The 20739-nt window shown below is 62.0% G+C and overlaps 2 protein-coding genes, 1 long non-coding RNA gene and 1 other non-coding gene across 5 annotated transcripts; 2 read left to right on the forward strand and 2 right to left on the reverse strand.

Moving 5' to 3' along the window:
* Positions 1–70: 70 nt before the first annotated feature.
* Positions 71–3905, reverse strand: LOC116422878. Of its 2 annotated transcripts, XR_004233406.1 has the most exons (5): positions 3205–3903; positions 2734–2909; positions 2602–2646; positions 1959–2287; positions 71–1578 (listed from the first exon to the last, which is right to left on the reverse strand). It is a non-coding gene; the product is annotated as an uncharacterized LOC116422878 (long non-coding RNA). The 2 variants fall into 2 exon arrangements; XR_004233405.1 differs by having other exon boundaries at positions 1959–2646; positions 3205–3905.
* A 133-nt stretch (positions 3906–4038) lies between these two features.
* On the forward strand, positions 4039–7377 carry RPS16 (ribosomal protein S16). The gene is made up of 5 exons (XM_031963122.1): positions 4039–4234; positions 5444–5545; positions 6484–6580; positions 6701–6748; positions 7177–7377. Exons 1-5 carry the CDS (start codon positions 4187–4189, stop codon positions 7320–7322), a joined length of 441 nt encoding a protein of 146 aa, XP_031818982.1. The 5' UTR covers positions 4039–4186; the 3' UTR covers positions 7323–7377.
* A 2651-nt stretch (positions 7378–10028) lies between these two features.
* PLEKHG2 (pleckstrin homology and RhoGEF domain containing G2) lies at positions 10029–18466 on the reverse strand. The gene is made up of 17 exons (XM_031961601.1): positions 17782–18466; positions 16667–16764; positions 16281–16585; positions 15990–16090; positions 15349–15415; positions 15175–15221; positions 14766–14968; positions 13808–13866; positions 13582–13668; positions 13449–13482; positions 13237–13335; positions 12997–13062; positions 12859–12897; positions 12641–12657; positions 12364–12558; positions 11279–12239; positions 10029–11165 (listed from the first exon to the last, which is right to left on the reverse strand). Exons 2-17 carry the CDS (start codon positions 16737–16739, stop codon positions 10516–10518), a joined length of 3003 nt encoding a protein of 1000 aa, XP_031817461.1. The 5' UTR covers positions 16740–16764; positions 17782–18466; the 3' UTR covers positions 10029–10515.
* A 1562-nt stretch (positions 18467–20028) lies between these two features.
* On the forward strand, positions 20029–20121 carry TRNAI-UAU. The gene is given in 2 exon segments: positions 20029–20066; positions 20086–20121. It is a non-coding gene; the product is annotated as a tRNA-Ile (tRNA).
* Positions 20122–20739: the final 618 nt, after the last annotated feature.

Genomic DNA, 20739 nt, shown 5'->3' on the forward strand with positions numbered 1-20739 from the left:
CCAATCACACAATTCCCTGTGTCAATTGAACCCTTATGCTCTCCCAGATCTACTTCTTGTTATCGCTTCTGGTCTGTTTTTTTTTTTTTTTCCACAGCTTGACTGAGCTCACAGTACCCAGAGCAGAGCAGAAACCAAAGCCATTTTGCCTTGGTTTCCACATCTGTATAAAGAGCTCTCCACCCAGTCCCACCCAGCCAAGATCTTTTTCTGGAGCCTCCTCCCTTTACCGCAGCCACAGTAGTGTAAGTTCCCAAACTTCAAGGACAATCTTAGTTTTTTTATCTATTTGTATCCCCAGGACTTAGCATTTAAGAGGCACTTAGTAGGTGCTTAATAAAGATTTATTCATGGACTGACAAGGTTAGAAGGTGTGATGACCCTTAGAGCAATTAGATGGAATCACCATCCACAGGGGCAACGACCCCAGCTCTGGACAGGACTCCACCTTTGGAACCTGGTCCTGGGGAGGATGGCATAACCTTCCCCAGGCTCCCTCCAGGGGCATCTGGCAAAAGTGCTAAGCCATGACAGTGGCCCAGCTAGTTATGTGAACTGGTTGTCTCCTCCCTCCCGGCTCCAGTGCCATGACCGCTCAAGGTAAACAGCCAGAGTGGGTTCTAGAAGGGCGGCCCTGGGGAACTCTCATGCCACGGCCCAGGATTTGGCACTTCAGACAGGAGTAAGGGCAGGTGACCTTTCCTCCACCTTCTTCCTTACTGCTCTTTGCTATCCTCGGGCCTCTTGATCTGGCCTCCCCACAGTACCACAGACAGCCCCTAAATCTGGGTGACCCCTCGCTCCTCTCTCCCCACACATGTAAGGCAGAGTCCCATCCCTCCCAGCCCCCAAAAGTCTTGGGCAATAATTCTAGGATCCTGGTGACTTTTGTCCCTTGTGGACTGAGGGGAACGTTGTTTTGAAACTGGTCAATTTGGAAGAAGAGTAATAACTGGGAGGAAAAATAATTGCTTTGTGTTCATTTAAACTGTGGAATGGGGGGAGGGGGCAGCCCAGACAACTTGTGTGGGGCCTCAGAAATGAGCTCCCCCCTAAATGTGATTGAACCAGTCCTCTTTCCACGTGTCTGCGCTTGCTGGGTCAGTCACAGTTAAGGCCCGGCCTCCAACGATACAGTCCAGGAGGCAGGACAGGACGGAAGGAACCGACCGTCGGCAGACTGGTAGCCTCGGCAAAGGCCCCGGAGAAGGCAGGATGGTCACGGGAGGACTTGTCCAGGGTCCCTCAGCCAATGCCAGAAGCCCAGCCTTCTTTCCACACCAACACGCCGGGCTTTGAAGGACGAGTGGGTGAGATGTGGACAGGGAGAGTTAAGTTAGCGGGGGTCACTCGAGGAGGAACCTGGAGGGCGAGGAAGCCGAGGCCAGGAGCCCTGGCACCCACTTTGGGGAGGAAGCGGTGTGGCGTGGCCGGAGGGAAGAGATGGGAGCAGGAAGGAGCTAGGGCAAAGGAGACGCTCACTCCTGACTCTCACTCGCTGAGTGCCAACTCAGTGCCTCGTCAAGCGCCGGGGGCTTGTGAAGAGCGGGCGGAAAGGGGCACCGGAGGACTCCTAGGCTGCAGGTGGAAGGAGAGGGCGATGGCAGTCACAGCCGCCCTTTGGACAGGGCTGGGCTCTGAGCTCAAGCCCACTCCTCCTTCTCCCAAGGGAACAAGCCCCTGGTCCCCAAGCTCTGCCTCCGGCTGTCTAGGACCCGAGGCCCTCCCTGCGGGAATGGTGCCCCATTCCCCTCCTCTCTTCTCTGGGACTTCCCTAGTTCCCACCTGGCCTTGGGCCTGCTGGCATTCCAGATGTAGAAGCGGTAATGGGACCCCAGAAGCCGAGGCTTCCAGAACCCAAAAGCAGGGGCAGAGGTAAAAAGTCGGGTGTCAGGACCGGATCAAGGGAGACCTTTTCATTCCCCCACTTCCCCCCCGCCTCCTTCCCTGAGGGATACCTGGGGACGTCTCCGGGGGGCTGTGCGTTGAGGGGTGTCGGGGCCGGCTCGGCCATCGCCCCTCACCCAGCCCGATGGGCTCCAGCACAGGCAACCTGCAGTAGCTCCAGGAGTTTGGCCAAGAACTGGGGCACGGGCCTCTCGGGGTGTCCCTCGCAGAGGGGGCAGGGTCCTGAGGCAGCGCCCCCCCGGGGCCCCCACAGGTGGGTCGCCAGCTGTTCCAAGGAGCGCTTCAGCCGGTTCACAGTCCTCCCTGTCAGCGGACCCTCCTCATAGCCAATCACAGACAGTTCCAGGACAAAGCAGTGCAGAACCTCCTTGGGGCACACCTGCAGAGACCGTCTCCATCCTGCCCGGGACACCCCGGGCACAGCCCCGGCCCGTCCCTCTGTGGCTTTCCCCCGGCCCGGCATGCCACCGAGGGCCCACGGCCGCCCTCCTGCCCGGGGCCTCCAGCAGAGACGCCCCCCCTCCATCCCCGGGACCTGGGCTGATGGAGACTAGCCACCCCCTCCTGAGGGGCCCCATCAGCGGCTCTCAAAATGTACCCCAGACCCAAACTGCCCGCTGAGGCACAGCCCTCCCAGCCCGTGGGACGCTCCCCGCCCCTCCCCCGGGACGGGCCAGGGCACAGCATACTCACAGAGAGACTGTCCGGGGTATAAAGGGTGCCGTCATTTCTACTGCCCTGGGATTGGAGGGGCCACCAGAATGTCCGGGCTGCGCTTCCAACACGCCCCGCCCCCCGCCCCCGCCGCCCCGCCCGCCCACTCACGAGGTCCTCCATGACCGCCACAAGTCCCGCGAAGGGCTCCCAGGGGCAGCTGGGGGGGCCGGGCCCCCCCACGGAGTGAGCCAGCGCCAGGACGGCCCAGAGGAGCCACATGGGGGGGGGCGGGGCGGGCCGGGCCGCCCATCTCCCCGGCGCAGGGAGCGGGGAGACTCAGGCGCCTGCGGGAGGCACAGGGGAGGGACCCGGGTTAGAGCACAGGGGCAGGGCAGCGCCCCAGGACCGCGGGGAGGCGCGGGGCCGGCTCCCCAGTGCCAGGTTACCTGCCGGCACCGATCCGGGCAGCCGGGCGCCCCCTCCCCAGCTCCTTCACCTGGGGGGAGGGGCCTACTGGGGCTGGGCCTTCCTGCCGCTCTCCTGCGCTGCGGGACCCGGGGCTCCGCCAGGACCGGGCTCGCCAGGCAGGGGCCCGGCCCCCTGGGGTCCCTGCCTCTCCCCTCCCCCCCCATCACTCACTCATCCTGGCATCTCGGGGGATCCGCCGCTCGGCTTCGGCCGGGAAGGACAAGTGGGCGGCTTCTGGCTGGACCTGGAGGCAGCCCCTCCCCAATCCGGCCGGGCAGCCCGAGGAGGTGAAGTGCCATAGGTCAGGGGGTGCCCGGGAGCCATGGACACGCCCCTCCTACCTTTGACCTCCCGCAGCGAAGAGAAAGCTAGGGAAACTGAGGCGGCTCCGAGGAGGTGCCCCTCCCCCCGCCCGAGCGACAGGGCCGGGCCGGCAGGGGCCTGGGGGAGGGGCTGCTTTGGGAACGAAGACCTCGGAGTTTGGGGGAAGGGTCTTGGGGTGGACTCGCGGAACTCTCCAAGAGACGGAGACGGAGGAGGAAGGAGAATCTTAAAGTGGAGAGGGTCCGAGCAGGAAGGCGGGCGTGAGGGAGGGGCCCGGGGGCTCTGGAGGCGGGTCTCGGGAGCGTGGGATGGGGGAGGAAGAGGACAGGCTCGGCGTCCTAGACTGGAAGAGCTGGGGGGCGGGTCGGAGGTGGAGGGGTAAAGGAACCTTGACGCGGGGAAGGTTGGGGAGAGGAGAGACCCAGGCAGGAGCTGGGAGAGACGGGAGCCGGCCGGGATTGGAAAGGGCAGGGGGCGGGCTCAGGCGATGACTATTTAGATGATGGGAGACTCAGCCAATAAGGACCGACGTCACTTCACGCGGCCGGGTTATTGGTCCCGCCCTCGTATGGAAAAGTCAGGCTCCGCCCCTACCGTAAAGCGCCACCGCCGTACTCCCCAGGCCCCGCCCCCTTTCTCCGCTGACTGGCTTTACCGAGCGTCTGCGCCTGCGCAAACTCTGGAAAACAGCCCTCGCCTCCGCGCCCGTTCCTTTCGTGCTTCGGCGCCGCGCGGGTGAGGAGCTCACGTCTCCGGCTTCCGTCGCCGCCGCCGCCGCCGCCTCCGCCGCCTCCATCCCCGCTCTGCGCCCGCGTCGCCAGTCGACAGCATGCCGTCCAAGGGGCCGCTGCAGTCCGTCCAGGTCTTCGGACGAAAGGTAGACGCGAGGGTCCGCGCGGTGGGGGAGGGGAGAAGAGGGACTTCCGGTTCCGCCGGGCCCGGGCCCACGTGTTTGCGCCTGGGGGAGTCGCCGGGCCGATCTCGGGCTTCCGAGCCGCCTCTGACGCCTTCCAGGCCATTCGTGCTCTCTCCCTAAAGCGGGGCGAGTAACGGGGTAACTGGGGCCGCTGGGGGCCTGGCGTGACTTGGGGCTGCCGGGAAAGGAGCGCGGCTCCGTGGGAAACGCGGCCCTAGGAGCACTAGAGGGGAGTGCTGCAGGATCCGCCCGCCTTCGCTCGCTGGCCCCGCTCCCCCCCCACAGCCTGCGCAGGGCCTCTGGCTTTCCCCGCGCGCGTGCACGTGTCGCAGAAGTTTGCAAACTCCGGGCAAAGCACCGAGCGAGGCTGGCCCCCGCTCTGGGCTCCCACGCCGAGCCCCAGACCAGACCCCACGCCAGGCACCTCCCCACCCCTCGGCTCCCAGGGCTAGCTCTGGAGCCTTCCTCAGGTCTGGCACCTCCGCAGCCCTCTCAGGCAGTGCTGATAGTATCTGTCAGCCTCGGCATTGAAGGAATCTGTCAGGGGATCGATGGCCCCTTTTTTCTTAATGGGAAAAGTGAGGTCAGAAGAGGGGGGAAGCCGCAGGGGCACTATGCCTTCAAACTTGTTATTGTCTCAGGTCCAGCAGTCACAAAAGAGCAGGAAGGAAGCATGAATCCTGCTTTTCCTGCACTCTTATCCGGCACGCTTTATTATGCCACACTTCTTCACAGGGCCTTTGCCCATTTTCCTCAGTTAAAGGAGGGTTTTTGACTGGGAACTTTAAAAACTAAAGATCTTAAATGCTTAGCTTTGAAGGTACCTGGTGAGTTTGAATCCCTCCCATCTGTATAACTGAATCTCAGGCATTTTACCTGTTTGTTTCTGTAAAATGGGTATGATATTCCTACCCATCTTGCTAGACTTTCCCAAAAGATGCTCTTAGCACATCTTGAAACACTACATAGGGAAAAACCTGCCAAAAAACACAATGAAGTGACTTTTGATCTTGGCCCTTCAGCAGCGCTGAGCAGGCCACTACATCCTTAATTTAATTTTGTGGATAGAAAATGGGGAAACTGCTTTTAGAACCCAGCTTTTATTATTGTGAGAAAAGGACTTTGTAGTCCTTAAGGCCACATAGAAATGTGAGTTGTTTTTCTTCCCAGAAAACTGCCACCGCTGTGGCCCACTGCAAGAGAGGCAATGGGCTGATCAAGGTGAATGGGCGACCACTGGAGATGATTGAGCCTCGCACTCTACAGTACAAGGTACCTGCACTGGCCTGCCATAGCCCTAACCGAATATCCTCCACACCTGCCTGACTCCTTTAGTTCTCCCTCCATCTCTTTTGGGAAGAGAAAAGGCAACCCCAGCTCCCTTGCTTTTTTGTGCTCAGAGTGAGGGGGCGCAGCTGTACCTTCTGTTAAGACATTGAGCCAAAGCAAATCGGCCTAGAGCAAGGTGGCCCTCTGTGCTTATGAGCTAATCAGTAGAAGATAACATTCCTCTACTTACTCATTACCTTTGGAAGAAACATAGAAATTGTCAGAATCTTCAGATGGTGTACTGAGCCCCCCACCCCACCCCATATTTGGCTGGTAAGCATTTATTAAGCTTGTGCTTTGGAAGTACAGGTACAAGCAAGAAAGCCCTGGCTCTCCAGGACCTTATGAGAGAAGACAACACATAAGGGGGAAGGATGATGAGATGCTGAAACCTCATGAAGGATGGCTGCCTTAAGCCCTTGCCCAAAAGAGATGCCTTGGGGTAGAAAGCGAGGGGCCCAATGCATGGGAGACATTTCAGAGTCAGAAGGTAGCTGAATGTGGTAGCTAAGGATAGGGAGGACTGCTTGTGTGATTCCAGGCAGGTTCAGCCTTTTACTAGATAGAGGGCTCTGAGCCCTCTTTGCAAATCATTATTACATAATTGATTTTCTTTATGGGTTCTCATCACCCAGTGTCATCTCTTCAAGAACTTTGTCATCTAGGCACCTAGTGCTGTCTTGTTTGTGGTTGGTACAGTTGTGTCACAAAAGTGTCGAGGGGGCCCTTTTCAGGCAGGAAAATGAGTCTTCTTTGAGTGGAAGGCCATCATAGTAGGAGAGCAGGTCATTTCTCTGGTCGTTTGCAGTGACTCCTGTGGTACCCAAGGAGTGACTGCTGATACTGGCCAGCTCCTGATTTGGGGTTCTCCTGTCTTACAGCTGCTGGAGCCTGTCCTCCTACTGGGGAAGGAACGTTTTGCTGGTGTAGATATCCGAGTCCGTGTAAAAGGAGGAGGTCACGTCGCCCAGATTTATGGTGAGTCGGGTTTAGGTGGAAGGAGGAGCCTAGGAATTTTTCAATAAACCAAGAGGCTGATGGGGATGGTAGTTACAGATAATTGCTGACTTACCTCTCTGCCTTCTCCTTTCCCTACAGCTATCCGGCAGTCCATCTCCAAAGCCCTGGTGGCCTATTATCAGAAATGTAAGTGAAGGCTGAGTAATTGGTCAGCTGAAATTCATCATTTCCATAACCTTCTGATTCCTGTTGGGCACTGGTGTGGGGGGTTATGACTTGAAAAAGCATGGTCTGAAATTAGTCTGTTAATTCATCTTTGGGGAGTATGGTTGGTGGGTGATTCCCTGCAATGCTCCCCATAGTGAGGACAGGTGAACTGGCCAGGATTTGACCTCATTTGGCCATTACAATCTGTGGGTTGGTTGGTGCGATTTTTGTTCTCCATTTGCAGGTGAGGAAATTTGAGAATGAGAGAGATCAGGATTTGCTCTGGGTCCCTTGGCATCTGCTTCTAAGACAGTATTTGTACTTGGGGCCAAATGAGGGTGAGCCTAGGTGTGCTGGCCAAGTGGTCAGTGCAGTCAGTCTGTCCTCTTCCTCCTCCCTCCTTCTAGATGTGGACGAGGCCTCCAAGAAGGAAATCAAAGACATCCTTATCCAGTATGACCGCACTCTGCTGGTGGCTGATCCTCGGCGCTGCGAGTCCAAGAAGTTTGGTGGACCTGGGGCCCGGGCTCGCTACCAGAAATCCTATCGTTAAGGCAACTGCTACCGTTGTGGGGTTTTTTGCAATAAATTTGGTATAAACCTTTTGAGATTTAAGAAGCTTGAATGTGGATGGGACCTCTGTTCTAAGAGGACAAGTACTGGAGCCGAGCCCTGGATCTCTGACCCTACCCATGTGGAGGCTCCAATCTGAAGTAACAGTTGTTTTCCACAGTCGCTTTCTACATCTTTCCCCTAGGCCTTAAAAGCCAAAGCCCAGGTCTTTACCCTCAGGAAGCCATCACTTAGGAAATTGCTTGTTCAGTACTATTTACCACAACTTCCTATCTTGATTCTGTTGATTCCCAGGGAGTTGGGGACAAGGGGCAGGATTAGTCAGGAGAGGTAGGAAGTGATGCAGAAATTTGACAACTCAGCTCCATATAGAAGGATGGAATGAGCTTTGTGTGGGCTGACTGGCCCCGGAAGGCCTTGCAGGGCAAGGTTAGAAGAAGGGATTGGTGATGCGCCCAAGGGTCCTTCAGGAAAAATCGAGGCTTGGACACTGGCTGCAGGCCATACATGGCACTGACCCAAGGAGCATGACGACACACTTGCCCTCCACTGATGGCTTCTGGATGAAGCCTCTTGAGCTGGTCAGGGTGCAGGGTCTGGAGGGTGGCAGTTAAGCCAGGGCCCGGGGGCTTGGGTAGATTATCTGATAAGCCCTGGAAGACCTTCCCTTGAGGATTGGTTTTTTGGTAGGGAAGGAGGGAGGGAGGAGAACCAACCCTCCCAGGGCTAGAAATTTGAATGGGAAGAAAGAGGATGAACAAGACCTAGGGCCAAAGATCTTGGGGGGGGGGGGGGGGCAGGTGGCCCTGGACAAGTAGCATGGATCCGTCAGCCTTAGGCCCCTCATCTTTAGAGTAAGTGGGACTTACTGACATCCCTTCCACCTCTGAAGTTTGGGTCCTAAAAGCTCCAGGGGGAGAGCTCTGAGAGCATTTGCTCCTTGTTTGGCTGAGGGTCTAGCCCCTCACCACCATCATCCTCCGATGTGTTCACTTACCAAAGCCCTAGCTCTGAAATATCTGGACTTGTTGCCAGAGCCATTACTTGGATTTAGACTGTTGGGTTCAGAAAGAATTGTTACTTAGGCAACTTTAAGAACTGATCCAGTAACCGGGACAGGAGCCAGATTGCAGATGGGAAAATGACAAATGAGCATTTTCCTACCCAGAAATGAAAGGGTTTTACGAGAGGATGGAAACTGGAAGAGTCCAGGAGCCGGATATGTGCCTTAAATGAGTGGAACTAGCTTTCCCAGGGAACCCGGGATAAGGGTAGGAACCCTGCTCCAAGGGAAGCCCCCATTTTCTCACTTGCCACACCTTTGCTCAGGTGGAAGATAGAACTCTGGCCTCTGAACAGGTTCCTTCCAACCTTAACTACATCTGGGCCTCCTTGCCGGCTCTGAGCTTTAGAGGGACGTGGCTTGCCTCCTCCCTCACCAGGAACAGCTGGGATGCATCTGGGGCTGAATGACTGCCTGTATACCCCACCCCCTCCCCTAGGGGGAGGAGGAAGATGCAAAACAGAATTCCCCCCCTCCTACTTGCCTTAGTTGAAGGGGGAGTGGAATGCTGGGAATGCTCCTGACTGGGAGCGTTGGCTGGGAATTTTCCTTCCTTCCCTTGGATGGCATCCTGGAAAGCCGGGGGCGGGAGAAGCATGGCCTGGGAATAGCCCTTATACGGTCGGTCGGTCCCTAGCCCGAGCCTTCCCTCCCCCCAGCTGCAGAGGGCCGCAGCCTGTTGGAAGCCATGGGGAGGGAGCCCATTACCCACAGAGCGCCATGTGGGTGGGAGCTTCTAATCCTGCAGCTGGACTGGAAGAGTCCAGAGAAGGCCCCGATTGTCCCCCTTCCCGCCTGTGGGTTTGCAGTAGGCAGAACCTGCAGGCGGAGAAGCCCCGTCTCTAAGGGGAAGACAAGCTCGATTGCCCGTCTTGGGCCAGATGTACCAGCCACTGCCAGGGCTCAGCCCACTTGGACCCAGCCGGAACTGGGGGGGGATTGGCAAAGTGGCTCGGACTCAGGTGCTGGAGTAGGGACTGCTGAGCAGCCCTCCGCCCTTCAGCCTGGGAAGCTGGGGGTCCCAGACCACGGAAGGACAGGCCCCTGGCTGAAGTCCCCACAGCTATTTCCTACATCCCATCCTCAGAAAGCCACTGCCTGGGGGAGGCTCACTCCCTGTGTTTCTCATTTCATACACACCACCCGGGGAAATAGGTACGTTTTACAGATAAGGAAACTGGCAAGTGGCGAGACTTGGGGGTCAGGGAGCTAATGAGTGTCAGGGGCGCTATCTGAACTCGCGGCATACAATCTGGAAGGAAAGGAAGGCCATTCAAGGGATCATTCTGGACTGGAAGAACCAAATCTCCCTGAGCATCAAACAGAAGGCCTGTTTGATGAAGCAACAGGAGTGATTGTTTTTCCAGCCAGAGACCCTGGCTTTGCCCCTCTGGGCTTTGAAGGCTGCAAGGAACTGATCTTCAGAGATGGGCTCCAGCCCAACCAGAACACTCGGGCTCCTGAATTGTTCCCAGGCTTCAAACCCACAAGGTTTCTGGCCTACGTCCAACTCTTCCCACTAGATAGACCAGGTTTCAGGCTTCCCAGGAGTTGTGTCTCTGCCCTTGGACCAGGAGCTTCCCCAAAGCACATGCCGTGTCCCCCATATCCAGCCACTAAGAATGAAAGAGCTTAAATCCATTTATTGGGGGGCTGGGGACTTTGTGTTTCTGGAGAGGAAGTGGGGGGCCGGGGTCAGTGCTAGGATAGAGAGGGGCTTGGGAGTTAGGGAGCATTCCCCCTTCAAGGTTAGGTGAAATATGGGGTATTTCCTTACCCAGATCCCCAAGCCCCCACACCCTTCGGAGAACTCCCCACAGTTTTGGGGGGACAGGAGTGGGGTGGACAGTTTTTGGATGGAGCTGTACAAGAGAAAACACCCCCATGTGCAAACGTAGAAAATAATATTAATTATTAATAACATTAAAGGCAGCCCCCTGTGGGTTTTCAAAGCACTTGATGGGCCCAGCAGACCTCTGTCCGGACCCCTGGGGAGTGGCCAGGAACCTGAGGCTCCGAGGCCACTCCAGAGCAGGCCCCAATTGTCCAGATCCTCACAGGGCCTTCGATATCTTCAAGTCTTTTTGGAGAGCCCTGACCCTGGCTCAGCTCACGTTCTAGGGGTGCCCTCGGCAGCGCCCTGTACCCGCCGCTGGCCCGGGAGGTCCAGGGAGGCCAGCAGAGGAGCGTGATTCAGGCGGACCTGGGCCTTGGCTGGACCCAGCCTGCCCCCTCCCCCCACTCGGATGCTGACAGTGGTAGAGTAGCTGGGCCGCGCCATGGGGGGTGGTGAGGGGGCTCGGGATGAGGGGGCCGAGGCCCAGGACCCCCGGGCTGGGGAGGGCCTCCAGGCCGCAGGAGCCTCCCCTTCTGGGACCCCCGCCCCTCTCCTTGCCAGACTCTGGCTGATACAAGAAGCGGCCAGATACCTGGACAAGGCGGCTGCACTTGACCCCAAGAGCTGGCGCCCCTGAGGAGGTAGGCTTGGGGCAGGGGGAGGGGGTGGGGCTTCGGGGGCTGGCTGAACAGCCTCTGGAACAGGGAGGTTCCAGGCTTCCTCCTCGGGGACCTCGGCCTCTGGGAGTCCACTGGCCTCAGTGGGGTGATGCTTTCCAGCAGGAGGAGGCTCAGGCCTCTGGGTGGCCAGTGGGGCCGTGGCCTGGGGTCGCAACGCCGGGACCAGAGCCACAGAGGCCTGAGCACAGGCCATGGGGAAGTTCACCTCCCGGACTAGGACGTGACCAAAAGCAGGTAGAGGCCCTGCAGGGAGAGAGCCAGAGGAAGAGTCACCTTCCCCCTTTCCTCCACCTCCCTCTGCCCACCCCGGCTTCACCTGCCCTCCCACCCAAGGCTCCTTGGTCCCAGAGGCTTACCGGGCTGAAGGTCCTCCTCCTCCTCTGGAGGGGCCAGGAGTTGGTGGGAGTGCACCAGGCCCCGGGCTCTCCTCCGGGAGCCGGCACCAGACACCTGGTTCCCGGCCCTCTGGAGTCTCTCGATGCGGTCACTGTACATCCGGGCTAGCTCGCGCACCCGCGTGGCCACCCTCTCCGACCCAGCGGTCCCCCCGGGGCCATCCCCGGTCCTGCTCCCATCGCCGCCCACCAGGAGCTGGGACAGGGAGCCCACTTGGCAGCCTGCCCTGAAATCGGACTCTTCCAGGATGAGCAAGGGCTCCAGAACGGTGCCCTGGGAGCCCCTGGCCTCCAGGGCCTGCCAGGCTCTCCGGATCTCCGAGCAGGAGTGGAACTCGGCAGTCTCTAAACTCTCGGGCTTGGTGGGAGAGCTGGGAGGCAGCTGTCCTTCTTCGGCTTCCTCCTCCCCCTCCTCCTCCCCCTCCTCCTCCCCCTCCTCCTCCTCTTCCTCCTCTTCCTCCTCTTCCTCCTCTTCCTCCGTCCAAGATGACTGGCTCTCCTGTCTGGACTGGGCTCCATCGTCCGCCTTTCCCGACGGGACTGGCGTCGCTGATGTAGCTGCCTCCGAGTCCTCCTCCTGAGCTGAGGCCTCGGAGCAGGGCTCCCCTTGTCCCAAGGAGGGTTCGGGGATCCTGGAACTGGGCTCACAGTTGGGAATTGGGGGAGCGTCTGGGAGCCCGGGAGCGTCAGAAACTGCCGCATTTCCGGGGACTTCGGAGCTGCCGCAAACGTCCGTGTCGTCCAGCCTCTCGAGGACGTGGAGGGGCGATGACCGCTGGTCTTTCAGTCGTGTCCCCTCCTCTTCTTCAGAGTACTCACCACTTAATTGGGCTGGGCTCTCGGGGCCGACGTTCCCAGAATGATTTGGAGACGCGGGCTCCCCCTGGAATCTGGGAGCTTCAGGAACTTCCAGGGGGGAAAGCTGGAGGAAGGAGAGGGAAAGGGTCAGGGCCGGGCAGCTGGTCTTCGGATGGTACGGGTCCCGAATCCGGGCCGTCTCGGCCACCACCAGCCCCGGCAAGGACCCAGGGCTGCCATGGGCTCACCCTGGGCTCCTGGAGACCTCTCTGGGTCAGCAGCTCCATGATCTCCTCGGTGATCGAGAGCCCTGGGGGGCCCAGGGCAGGGGGAGCCGGCTCCTCCACGTCTTCGGGGGCTCCTGAGGCCGGGGCCGGCTCTGGGGTCGGGGCCTTGCAGAGGGACTGCGACATCGGGAACAGCTCCCCCTCGCTGCCGGCGTGCTGCGGGGATGAACAGTGAGACCGTGGGGCCACGGCCAGGGGCCCAGGGCCCAGCCCCCTGCCCCCCGGCTGCCTCTCTTACCTTGAGCCTGGATCCAGCTGGGGCGGGGGCGAGGAGAGAACAAAAAGGTTAGGAAGCCCCTGGATGGCTGCTCGGGCCCAAGCCCAGCCCCCCTAGAAGTAGGGACCAGGGGCAGACACTCACACTCACACGCAGACATACAGACAAAATCACAGTCACACACACAGACACAGACACACAGGAACCAGCCCCAGAGGAGGCCCGGGGGGGACACTGACCGATCTTCCCAAACATGAGGTGACACTCCTTTGCTGGCTCTGTGGGGGTGGGTGGGGTGAGATAAGTGACCGGGGGCTCGCTGCACCCCCACAGTCCCTATCCCCACCCAACCCCGCTTGTCCGGGCCCTCCACTTACCGGACTGCCTCCGGCCTCGGCGGCCCGGGGAGGCCCCCGCGGGGCTGGTCAGAGACGGGGAGGGGTCTGTGGGGAAGAAGGAGCCGCTCATCCTCTGCCTTACTGCTCTACCCTCTCCCATTCAGGTCCCAGCTGAGGGATGGGCCCATCGGAGGATGGGGGGCCGGGGCCTCAGATCCGGGGGAGGCCAAGGTGGGGCCGGGTGCTGCTGGGGGGGCGAGCCACCCGAGCGCTCTCTACCTGTCTTCCTTCGTCCGCTGAAGTTTCGGCCTTCGGGGAGGCGGGGGGATCCGAGCGGGGGTGTCAGAGGCTCACAGCTGGGCTGGCCTTCAGGGGCACCTGCGGAGGCAGCTGGGGAGTCAGGGCCCCACCGCCTCCCACACAGGTCTCCCTTATCCCCTCCCCACCCTCCTCCTCCAGGGGGATTGGGGAGAGTCAAGTTTCTCACTCACAGTGGAAAGCGTTTTCCAAGAGGACTTGCTTTGCCTGAAAGAGACAGAGAGAAGTGGCTGCAGAGGGGCTCCCCGGGGGCTCCGGGCAGGGCCAGGGGCGGCTGGGCTGGGGGGCGGGCAGGGACCGTCTCACCTTAGCGGGGATGGACGCCGGGTGGTTTTCCACTATCAAGCGCTGCAGGTAATGGAGCCACAGGCGCTTCTCCTCATGGTTCTTGGCCTGGGGTGTGGGAAGAGAGACAGATAAGGGCCTGGGCTCTGGGGAGCCGGGCCCAGCCCCCGCAGCCAGGCCCAGTACTCAGGGCCGGGGCTCTGGGAGGAGCCGGGCCCAACACCCAGGCCCCCAGGTCTCTGGTTACCTGCAGCAGGTGCTGGTGCTTTGGGATGGTCAAACGGCCCCTTGGAAGGCCCAGAGGATCTTTTGGGCCCCACCCACAAGGTTCGCCTGGAGGGTTAGGGGAGGGAGGGAGGAAGCCTGGCCCCGGCTGGCCTCCCAGGCCCCCCCCCCAAGGGTCCTAACCTTTTCTTGTCCTTGGCTTCCACCCTGAGAATGGCCTCGGCCTTTCCAGCCTCCTAACCCAAAATTTCGGGCCCTCCAACCCCTCCCTTGGCCTCAGTCTGCCCTGGGGCCCCCTGCCCAGTCCCCCATCCCCCCGCCCAGGGCCCAGGCCCAAAGGGGTGCCTTAAATTTGTGGGGGGCCCCTGGCCTTTTAACCACCAAGGGCATTGGGAAGAGGAAGGGGGCGCTGGGCCCCCTCAACCGGGGCCGCCCCCCGGAACCCCTCCAGGACCAGCCCCCAGGCCGCCCGGGCCCCCCCAGCCTCCCAACCGCCGCTGCACTTCCTGCAGTATATGGAGACACACACGGGTGGGCACTGAGGGGAGTCCGCGGGGGGGGGGGCCAGGAACAGGAGCGGCTCCGGCCTCGGGCTCCCGGGGGTCCCAAGCCCCTCAGGCCCACCTCCCAGGAACTGCCTGTCCCTCCCTTTTCCCTCTTCCTTCCCAATGTACCAAGCCACGTCAATGGAGGAGTCGGGCCTTTAACCCCTCGGCCCCGGGCCGCCCCAGCTCCCTCCACCGGTTGCCCAGCTCCCTGGGGTGGGAGGAAGGAAATGGGCTGGGCCTCCCCGCCTCAGTCCCCGCCTCTGCCCTTGTCTCCTTTCGCCTTTTCTGTCCCTGGCCTGGATTCCGGGTTTCCAGTTCCTCCCAGGGTCCCTTAACCTGCCATCTCCAAGGCCCCCCCCTTCCCAGGGGGCCTGCCCACTGGGGGGTCTTACAGAAAAACCCTCCGACAACCCCCAGCCCGGCCTCCCCCACCCCGCTGGACCCGACTTCCCCCAACCACAGGGGCCCGGGTCCAAGTCTGCACCTGCAGTAAGAGGTGGTACTTCAGGATTCGCTGGACGGGTTTGAGGAGGAAGCTCTGCAGGGGCAGCGAATGGCGGAGCTGGGCCTGGCGCTCCTGGAGCCACTGGGCCACCGGAGGGCAGAGGGAAAGGTCCCGGAGTAAGGCCATGGAGCTGGGAGGGGCAGAAGTCAGAGGGCTTACCAAGGGAGCTGGGAGTCCGGAGGGATGCCTGGGGGGCCCTTTGTGGGGCTAGATCCCGGCCTGGCTGGCGTTTCAACAGCGGCGATCAAGTGTCATGCAGGGTCAGGGCGGGGAAACCCTGGAGGTTGGAGGTCAAGGAGGCCCAAAAGGAGCCGGGGGGAGGGAGAACGGGCGTACCTCGGGTAGTTCATGCAGTAGAGGGTATAGATGTCAAACTCTTCGCTCTGTGGGCAAGGAGAGTGTCAGCAGGGCACCCAGGTGTCTGGCCGCCCTTCCCCCCGTCACCCCCACAGGCTCCGGGCAGTGCCCCGACCCCCAGAGAGGGGATCCCTGCACCTGACCGACGCTCACCCTTTGCACAAAGCAGTCTGCGATGCCGTGGGCACTGCTACTGCTCTCCAGGTCTTCCAAGAGCTCACTGTAGGGCAGGGAGCGGGGACAGGGAAGGGCGTCATAACAGGAACCCCAGGTTGTGACACAAGGTCCTCATCTTGAAGGGAGGCCCCCTTAGCCTTCTCTCCTTAAGTCCAGGAGACCTCAGGACCCCCATATTCAGCGCATGCCTCAGATCCCAGTCCCTGGCAGGCTGCATCAAGTCAATGATACCCGCTCCCCCAGATCCAGGGCCCAGGAACTCAGGTTTCAGAGCGATGGAGATGCCTGGGAAGGGGGGACTTAGGGGAAGGCCATTTATAAGGGCCCCGATGGAGCTCCCCTTCCCCCAACCAGCATGGTGGCTCGAGTGTAGAATAAAACCAGGAAGATTTTTGTTCAAATCCTGCCTCAGACATTTAGCAGCCGGGAGACCCTGAGCAAACCAATGACTGACTTGGAGCCATTTCCTTATCTGTGAAATGCAGCGGGATTTGGGGTCTGGTGTGGGATCTGGCTTTGCGGCACCATTAAGTGGGGAGAGGGAGAACGGACTACAGGGTTATCCCTGGAAGACTCGGGATTCCCCACAATTCCTAGCCATCTGGGCCCCTTCTGACCTGCTAAACTCGTAGATATCTTCGATGTTGGAGAAGAGGGTCCCGAGATGCTCTGGATTCAGCCCGGGGGGGCCGTTGGCCACCAGGCAGCCCAGGTAATCCTGCGGGGAAGAAACTCGGCTCTCCCAATCCCCTCGTCCCCAAGCCCAGGCTGCTAGCTGGGGCAGGAGGTGGAGGCGGTGGAAAGCGGGGGGTCAGGGGGCACGGGACGGAGAGAATTAAATCAGAAGAGATTTCTGGGGGACCCGGATGGGCACTAGATTTGGGGAGTCTGAGGAAGCACCTCCTCACCTCCACGATGCTCCTCAGGTCCCTCACGTAGGCCCGCTCGGTCTCCACGATCTCCCGGACCACCCGCTCCAGGTGGGAGGGCTTCTTGGTCCCTTGCCCTGGCTCCCCTCGAAGCCCCACCGGAGTCAGGTGCAGCCGAATGGGGGGCCCTGGGGGGGGCTCCACGGTTGGCACAGGGCAGGCCTGGCCGGAGCTGGGGCCGGGGCTGGGGCCTGCATGGGGCTCCCCCTCAGAGCCCACGGTACTCAGGGATGTAGAGCTCCCAGACCCCCGGGGGGAGGCCATGGGCAGGGCCGGGGGGAGTCCTGTAGGAAGGAGAGACCAGGCTAGACTCGGCGGCGGGGCCCCCTCAGCCCTTTCCATGCCAGCCCACACGCTTCACGCACCTCGATGGCTACACCCGGGGCTTGGGGTCGGGCTGGGCTTGGTGAGACTCAGGCGGCGGGCTCCCTCAGGCATGACTGGCGGCTCTCAAAGCACCGTCCTGGCCGGAAAGGAGAGAGGCCACTGGGGTGGGGAGCCGGTGAGGGGGCGGCAGGGCCGTCAGAGACACCCACCGGCCGGGGGCCCAGAGCGCGGCTCCCCCAGGTCAGCGGCTCCCCCCGCGTCAGCCGCTCCCCCCGCGCCAGGGCTTGAGGGGCCTTTGCAAGGGGAGAAGTCTGTCTGGCGGAAGAAAGGGACCAGAGATGGACCGTGAGAAGAAGGAAAGGGGGAGAGCCGGAGATGGGAGAGAAAGGGATGGACGGGGAAGGGAGAGAGGAGAGAGAGAAACCGAGGGCGCTGGAAAAGGAAAGGGAAAACGAAAGAGACCGGGAGAAGTGAAAGATTTCTGTTTTCCGGCTTGCTGTCCCTTGAAGGAGAGAGGGCTATGAGGGGGAAGGAGAGAGGGAAGGAGGGAGGCCAGTGTGTCTGAGGGGAGGGGCTGGGAAAGGCTGCGGGGGCGGGAGCCTCGGAGGGTCCCCAGGGGAAAGGCTGGAAGGCGGGATGCCGGGCTCCCAGCCGAGCCTCCCCTCTCCCACCCCTCCCTCCCCCTGCCTCAGTGTCCCCTCCTGTCCGTGCCCGGGCGGCGCGTTACCTCCGAGCGGGGAACGGAGTCGCATTCGGCCCCAGGAGCCCCCGTTCCTCCCCAGCCACGGTTCCGGGACTTCCTAGGGCCGCCCCTCCGCGTCCCCCGGGATCAGCGCGGGGAGCCGCACAAAGGTCCCCCTCCGGGCCCCACGCCCACCCCGGGGACGCAGCGACTCCCGGGCCATCTCCCGGCTCAGGGAGGGGAGGAGAGGGAGGGGGCCGGGGAGGAAGGCAGCCGGAGAGGAAGGGGGAGCGGGGCTCTCCTGGGTCCGACGCCGGCCCCGCCCCCTCCCCGCCCGCCCGCTCGCCCCCTGTTCATTGTTCCCGGGCCGGAGCCGCCCCTCCCCCGCTTCCCTCCGCTTCCCCTCCCAGCCTCCCCCTCCTCCTCCTCCTCCCCCGGCCGCCTCTCCCGGGCCGCCCCCCCGGGTCTCACCTTCTCCCGGGGGGGCCCAGACCCCGGGGTCCCCGCGGGCCCGGAGCTGGCGGCGGCCGGCAGCGCGTGTCCCGCTCCGGGAGCGCCCGCAAGCGGAGCGGGAGAGCGGGGCCGCCCGCGGGGGCCGGCGTGTCAGTCCCGGGAGCAGCCGAGGGGCCGGCGGGGCCGACTCTGGCCGGGGGCAGCCCGGGGTCGGGCGGGGAGGCCGGCGGCCGGTCTGCCCGTCTGTCTGTCTCCCTCCCCGGTCCGTCAGGCCCTGGGCGCGGGGCGCCACATCTGGGGAGGGGGGCCGGCTCCAGCTGTGGGCCGGGAGGAGGGGACAGGCGGGCGGGCGGGGCCGGCAGGCAGGGGGCCTGGCTCCTCCCCCGCGGCCCCGCCCCCTCCCGCCCAGACATCCTGTTCCCGCCAGCGGGGGACTCGGGAGAGGGTGGGGTTAAGCCGAGCCGGACCGCCGGCGGTGAACGTGCCTCATGAATATTCACGAGGAGACCTCGCCCACTTCCCCTGCCCGGGCCGAGTCCCGCCGGGAGGGGGCCAACCGGCCGGCTCTCGCCCGCCCCCTTTCTCGGGCTGTGGGGCGGCCCCTTTTAGAACCCGGGGCGGGAGCGTGGGAACCGGAGCAGGAGGGGCCGGGGGCTCCCCGCTTCTGCCCCGCAGGGGCTCCCCGGCGCGACCGCTGACCCCCCCCCCCCCAGCCCCTCTGACCGGCCTCCCTAGTGTCTCCGCCTCCCTTCTCTCTCTCAGGATTAGGTGACTTGGCCAGGACCACCCCCCCCCCCCCCGCCTCAGCTCAGTTTCAGAGCAGGGGGCGATTGTGCCGGGGAGGACGGGTCGGAACCAGGGTCAGCTCTAGAGAATTAAGCGCTGGGTTTTCCCTGAGCCTTCAGCCGCCGGCGGCGTCCTCCCGGCGTGCTTTTCTTTCCACCGCCGGCGGCTCCCACCTGTGGCGGCTTCCCATCGAGCCCGGCGCTCGCTAGTCTCGCCGATCGGAGCGTAAGCTTCTCCAGGACAGGCAGGGCCTTTTTTGCTCTACAGGAGGAAACTATCCATTGTATGGAGCTTTCCCCCCTGAGGCAACTGGGGCTGGGCTAAGTGACCTGCCCAGGGTCACACAACTAGGAAGTGTTAAGCGTCCCAGGCCGGATTCGAACTCGGGTCCTCCTGACTTCAGGGCTCGTGCTCTCTCCATTGCGCCATGGAACTGCCCTTGTGTGGGCTTGCTAAGCCCGCACTTGTAGGCGCTGGTTCCACAAAGATCTGACCCCATAAAACATAAGGAGTCCCGGGTCACCGGGAGCTTCCATTCGGGAGGGCAAGGGTGGGGCTGCGGGAGACCAAAGGTCAGCAGATAAGGAAGGACGAGGTAATTGTGCAGATAAGGCTGGGTCAGTTCCGAGACCAGCCTGGGTCTCTCCGTCGCCGCCGCCCCGGGGGCCGGAAAGGGAAGCTTCTGGTTTCCCCTGGAATTTACAAAGAGGCGCCCGGCATTAACTCCACCCATCCCACTGGCAGCCGTAACCGAGGGCGCAGTAGCCGGCTAGGGGGTTACCGTGGGAGGCTGCCAAGAGCAAGCACACAGGTGCCAGCCCTCCCGGAGTTGGCCTAGAGGGGCGGACCCATGAGGGGCGAGAAGGATTCGCTTATGCAAAAAGATGCTAATGAAGGGGGAGGGGCAGCCTGAGCCTCGAGCGTTTTCTGCAGGTTCGGAGGTCAGAACCCCAAAGTGCGCCCGGGCAGCCACGTGGCGGTTGCTCAACCCGGATAACAGATAAGAAGGGAGAGCGTTCCCAAGTGCGCCTAGTGAGGGGGGGGGAGGGGGGGTCTGGCAGCAACCTGCCTCCAAGCAACCCCAACTCGCATTTGCTTGTAATTCGCAGAAAGGGCGTTGGAGCGCTCACTCAGCCCCCCCGGCCCCCGAAATCCCAGGACGGGGCTTTCCTCCCGAACCCCGCCCCAGGCTTGTCGTCAGCCAATGGAGACGGCGCCGAAGAGCGTTTTTCTCACCGGCCGACAGGGGGCAGGGGAGCTCTGTACTACGGGAGAGGCCTGAGAGTAGGGTGGGTATGCGCATGCGTTCCCGGAGCACCAACGCGCGAGGGGAAATGCCCGTGAAGAATCTAGGGGACGTCACGGGCGGTGTCACGCAGGCGCAAGAAACGAGAGACGAACGAGGAGGGAAGAAAACCGGGAGGAGAAGGGTCACGTGGCTAAGCCTGAAGGGGCCCGCTCCGCGGAAGCGCGGCCGAAGCTCCAGTGGCGCAATCGGTTAGCGCGCGGTACTTATAGAGCAGTGCGGCCGTAGCGATGCCGAGGTTGTGAGTTCGATCCTCACCTGGAGCACACCTTTTTTTTTTTGCTTCCACTTTAGTATTTGAACATTAAAAGGGAATTAAGAGTCTGGCGCAGCCTCAGGCTCGGGTGCCCGCCAGGCTCCGGGGATCGTGGCTGGGGGCGCGCGAGCCGGACGCACGGCAAGCGGCACGCGGTGGTCGGGAGGGGGCAGCCGCAGCCCTCGGCTCCGAGCCCATCCCCGCCTTCCTCTCGGTCCCGGGGGCTCCGCCTCCCCGTGACATTTCGCCTCTCACTGCATCTCCTGCCTCTGCTCTAGAAGGAGCCCCTGCGTTTCTGGGACTCCCTCCATCCTTGCCGTCCTTCCCAGAAGAAGAGACCGAAGGTCAGTGGAGGCCCGGAGAAGGGTCCCGACTCCAGCTCCTAGCTGGGCTGACGCCGAGACCCCGCCCCCGGGGAGGCCTCCTGGCCTTATATGGGCATTAGAGGCCGAGGCGGCCCCGGGACGGAGCGTCCCTTCCCCCCCCCCGCCTTGTGAGGGCGGGGCTCCGGGGCACACGCGCGCACAAACACACGCACCCCCCGCGTCACTGACACGTCGCCTCCCTCCCAGCCAGGGCTGGGGCACATTCCGCTCCGCCCCCTCCTGCTTCCCCAGCGGCCCGCGAG

Source organism: Sarcophilus harrisii, chromosome 3 (genome assembly GCF_902635505.1).
Source record: "Sarcophilus harrisii chromosome 3, mSarHar1.11, whole genome shotgun sequence".
Taxonomy (NCBI): Eukaryota; Metazoa; Chordata; class Mammalia; order Dasyuromorphia; family Dasyuridae; genus Sarcophilus; species Sarcophilus harrisii.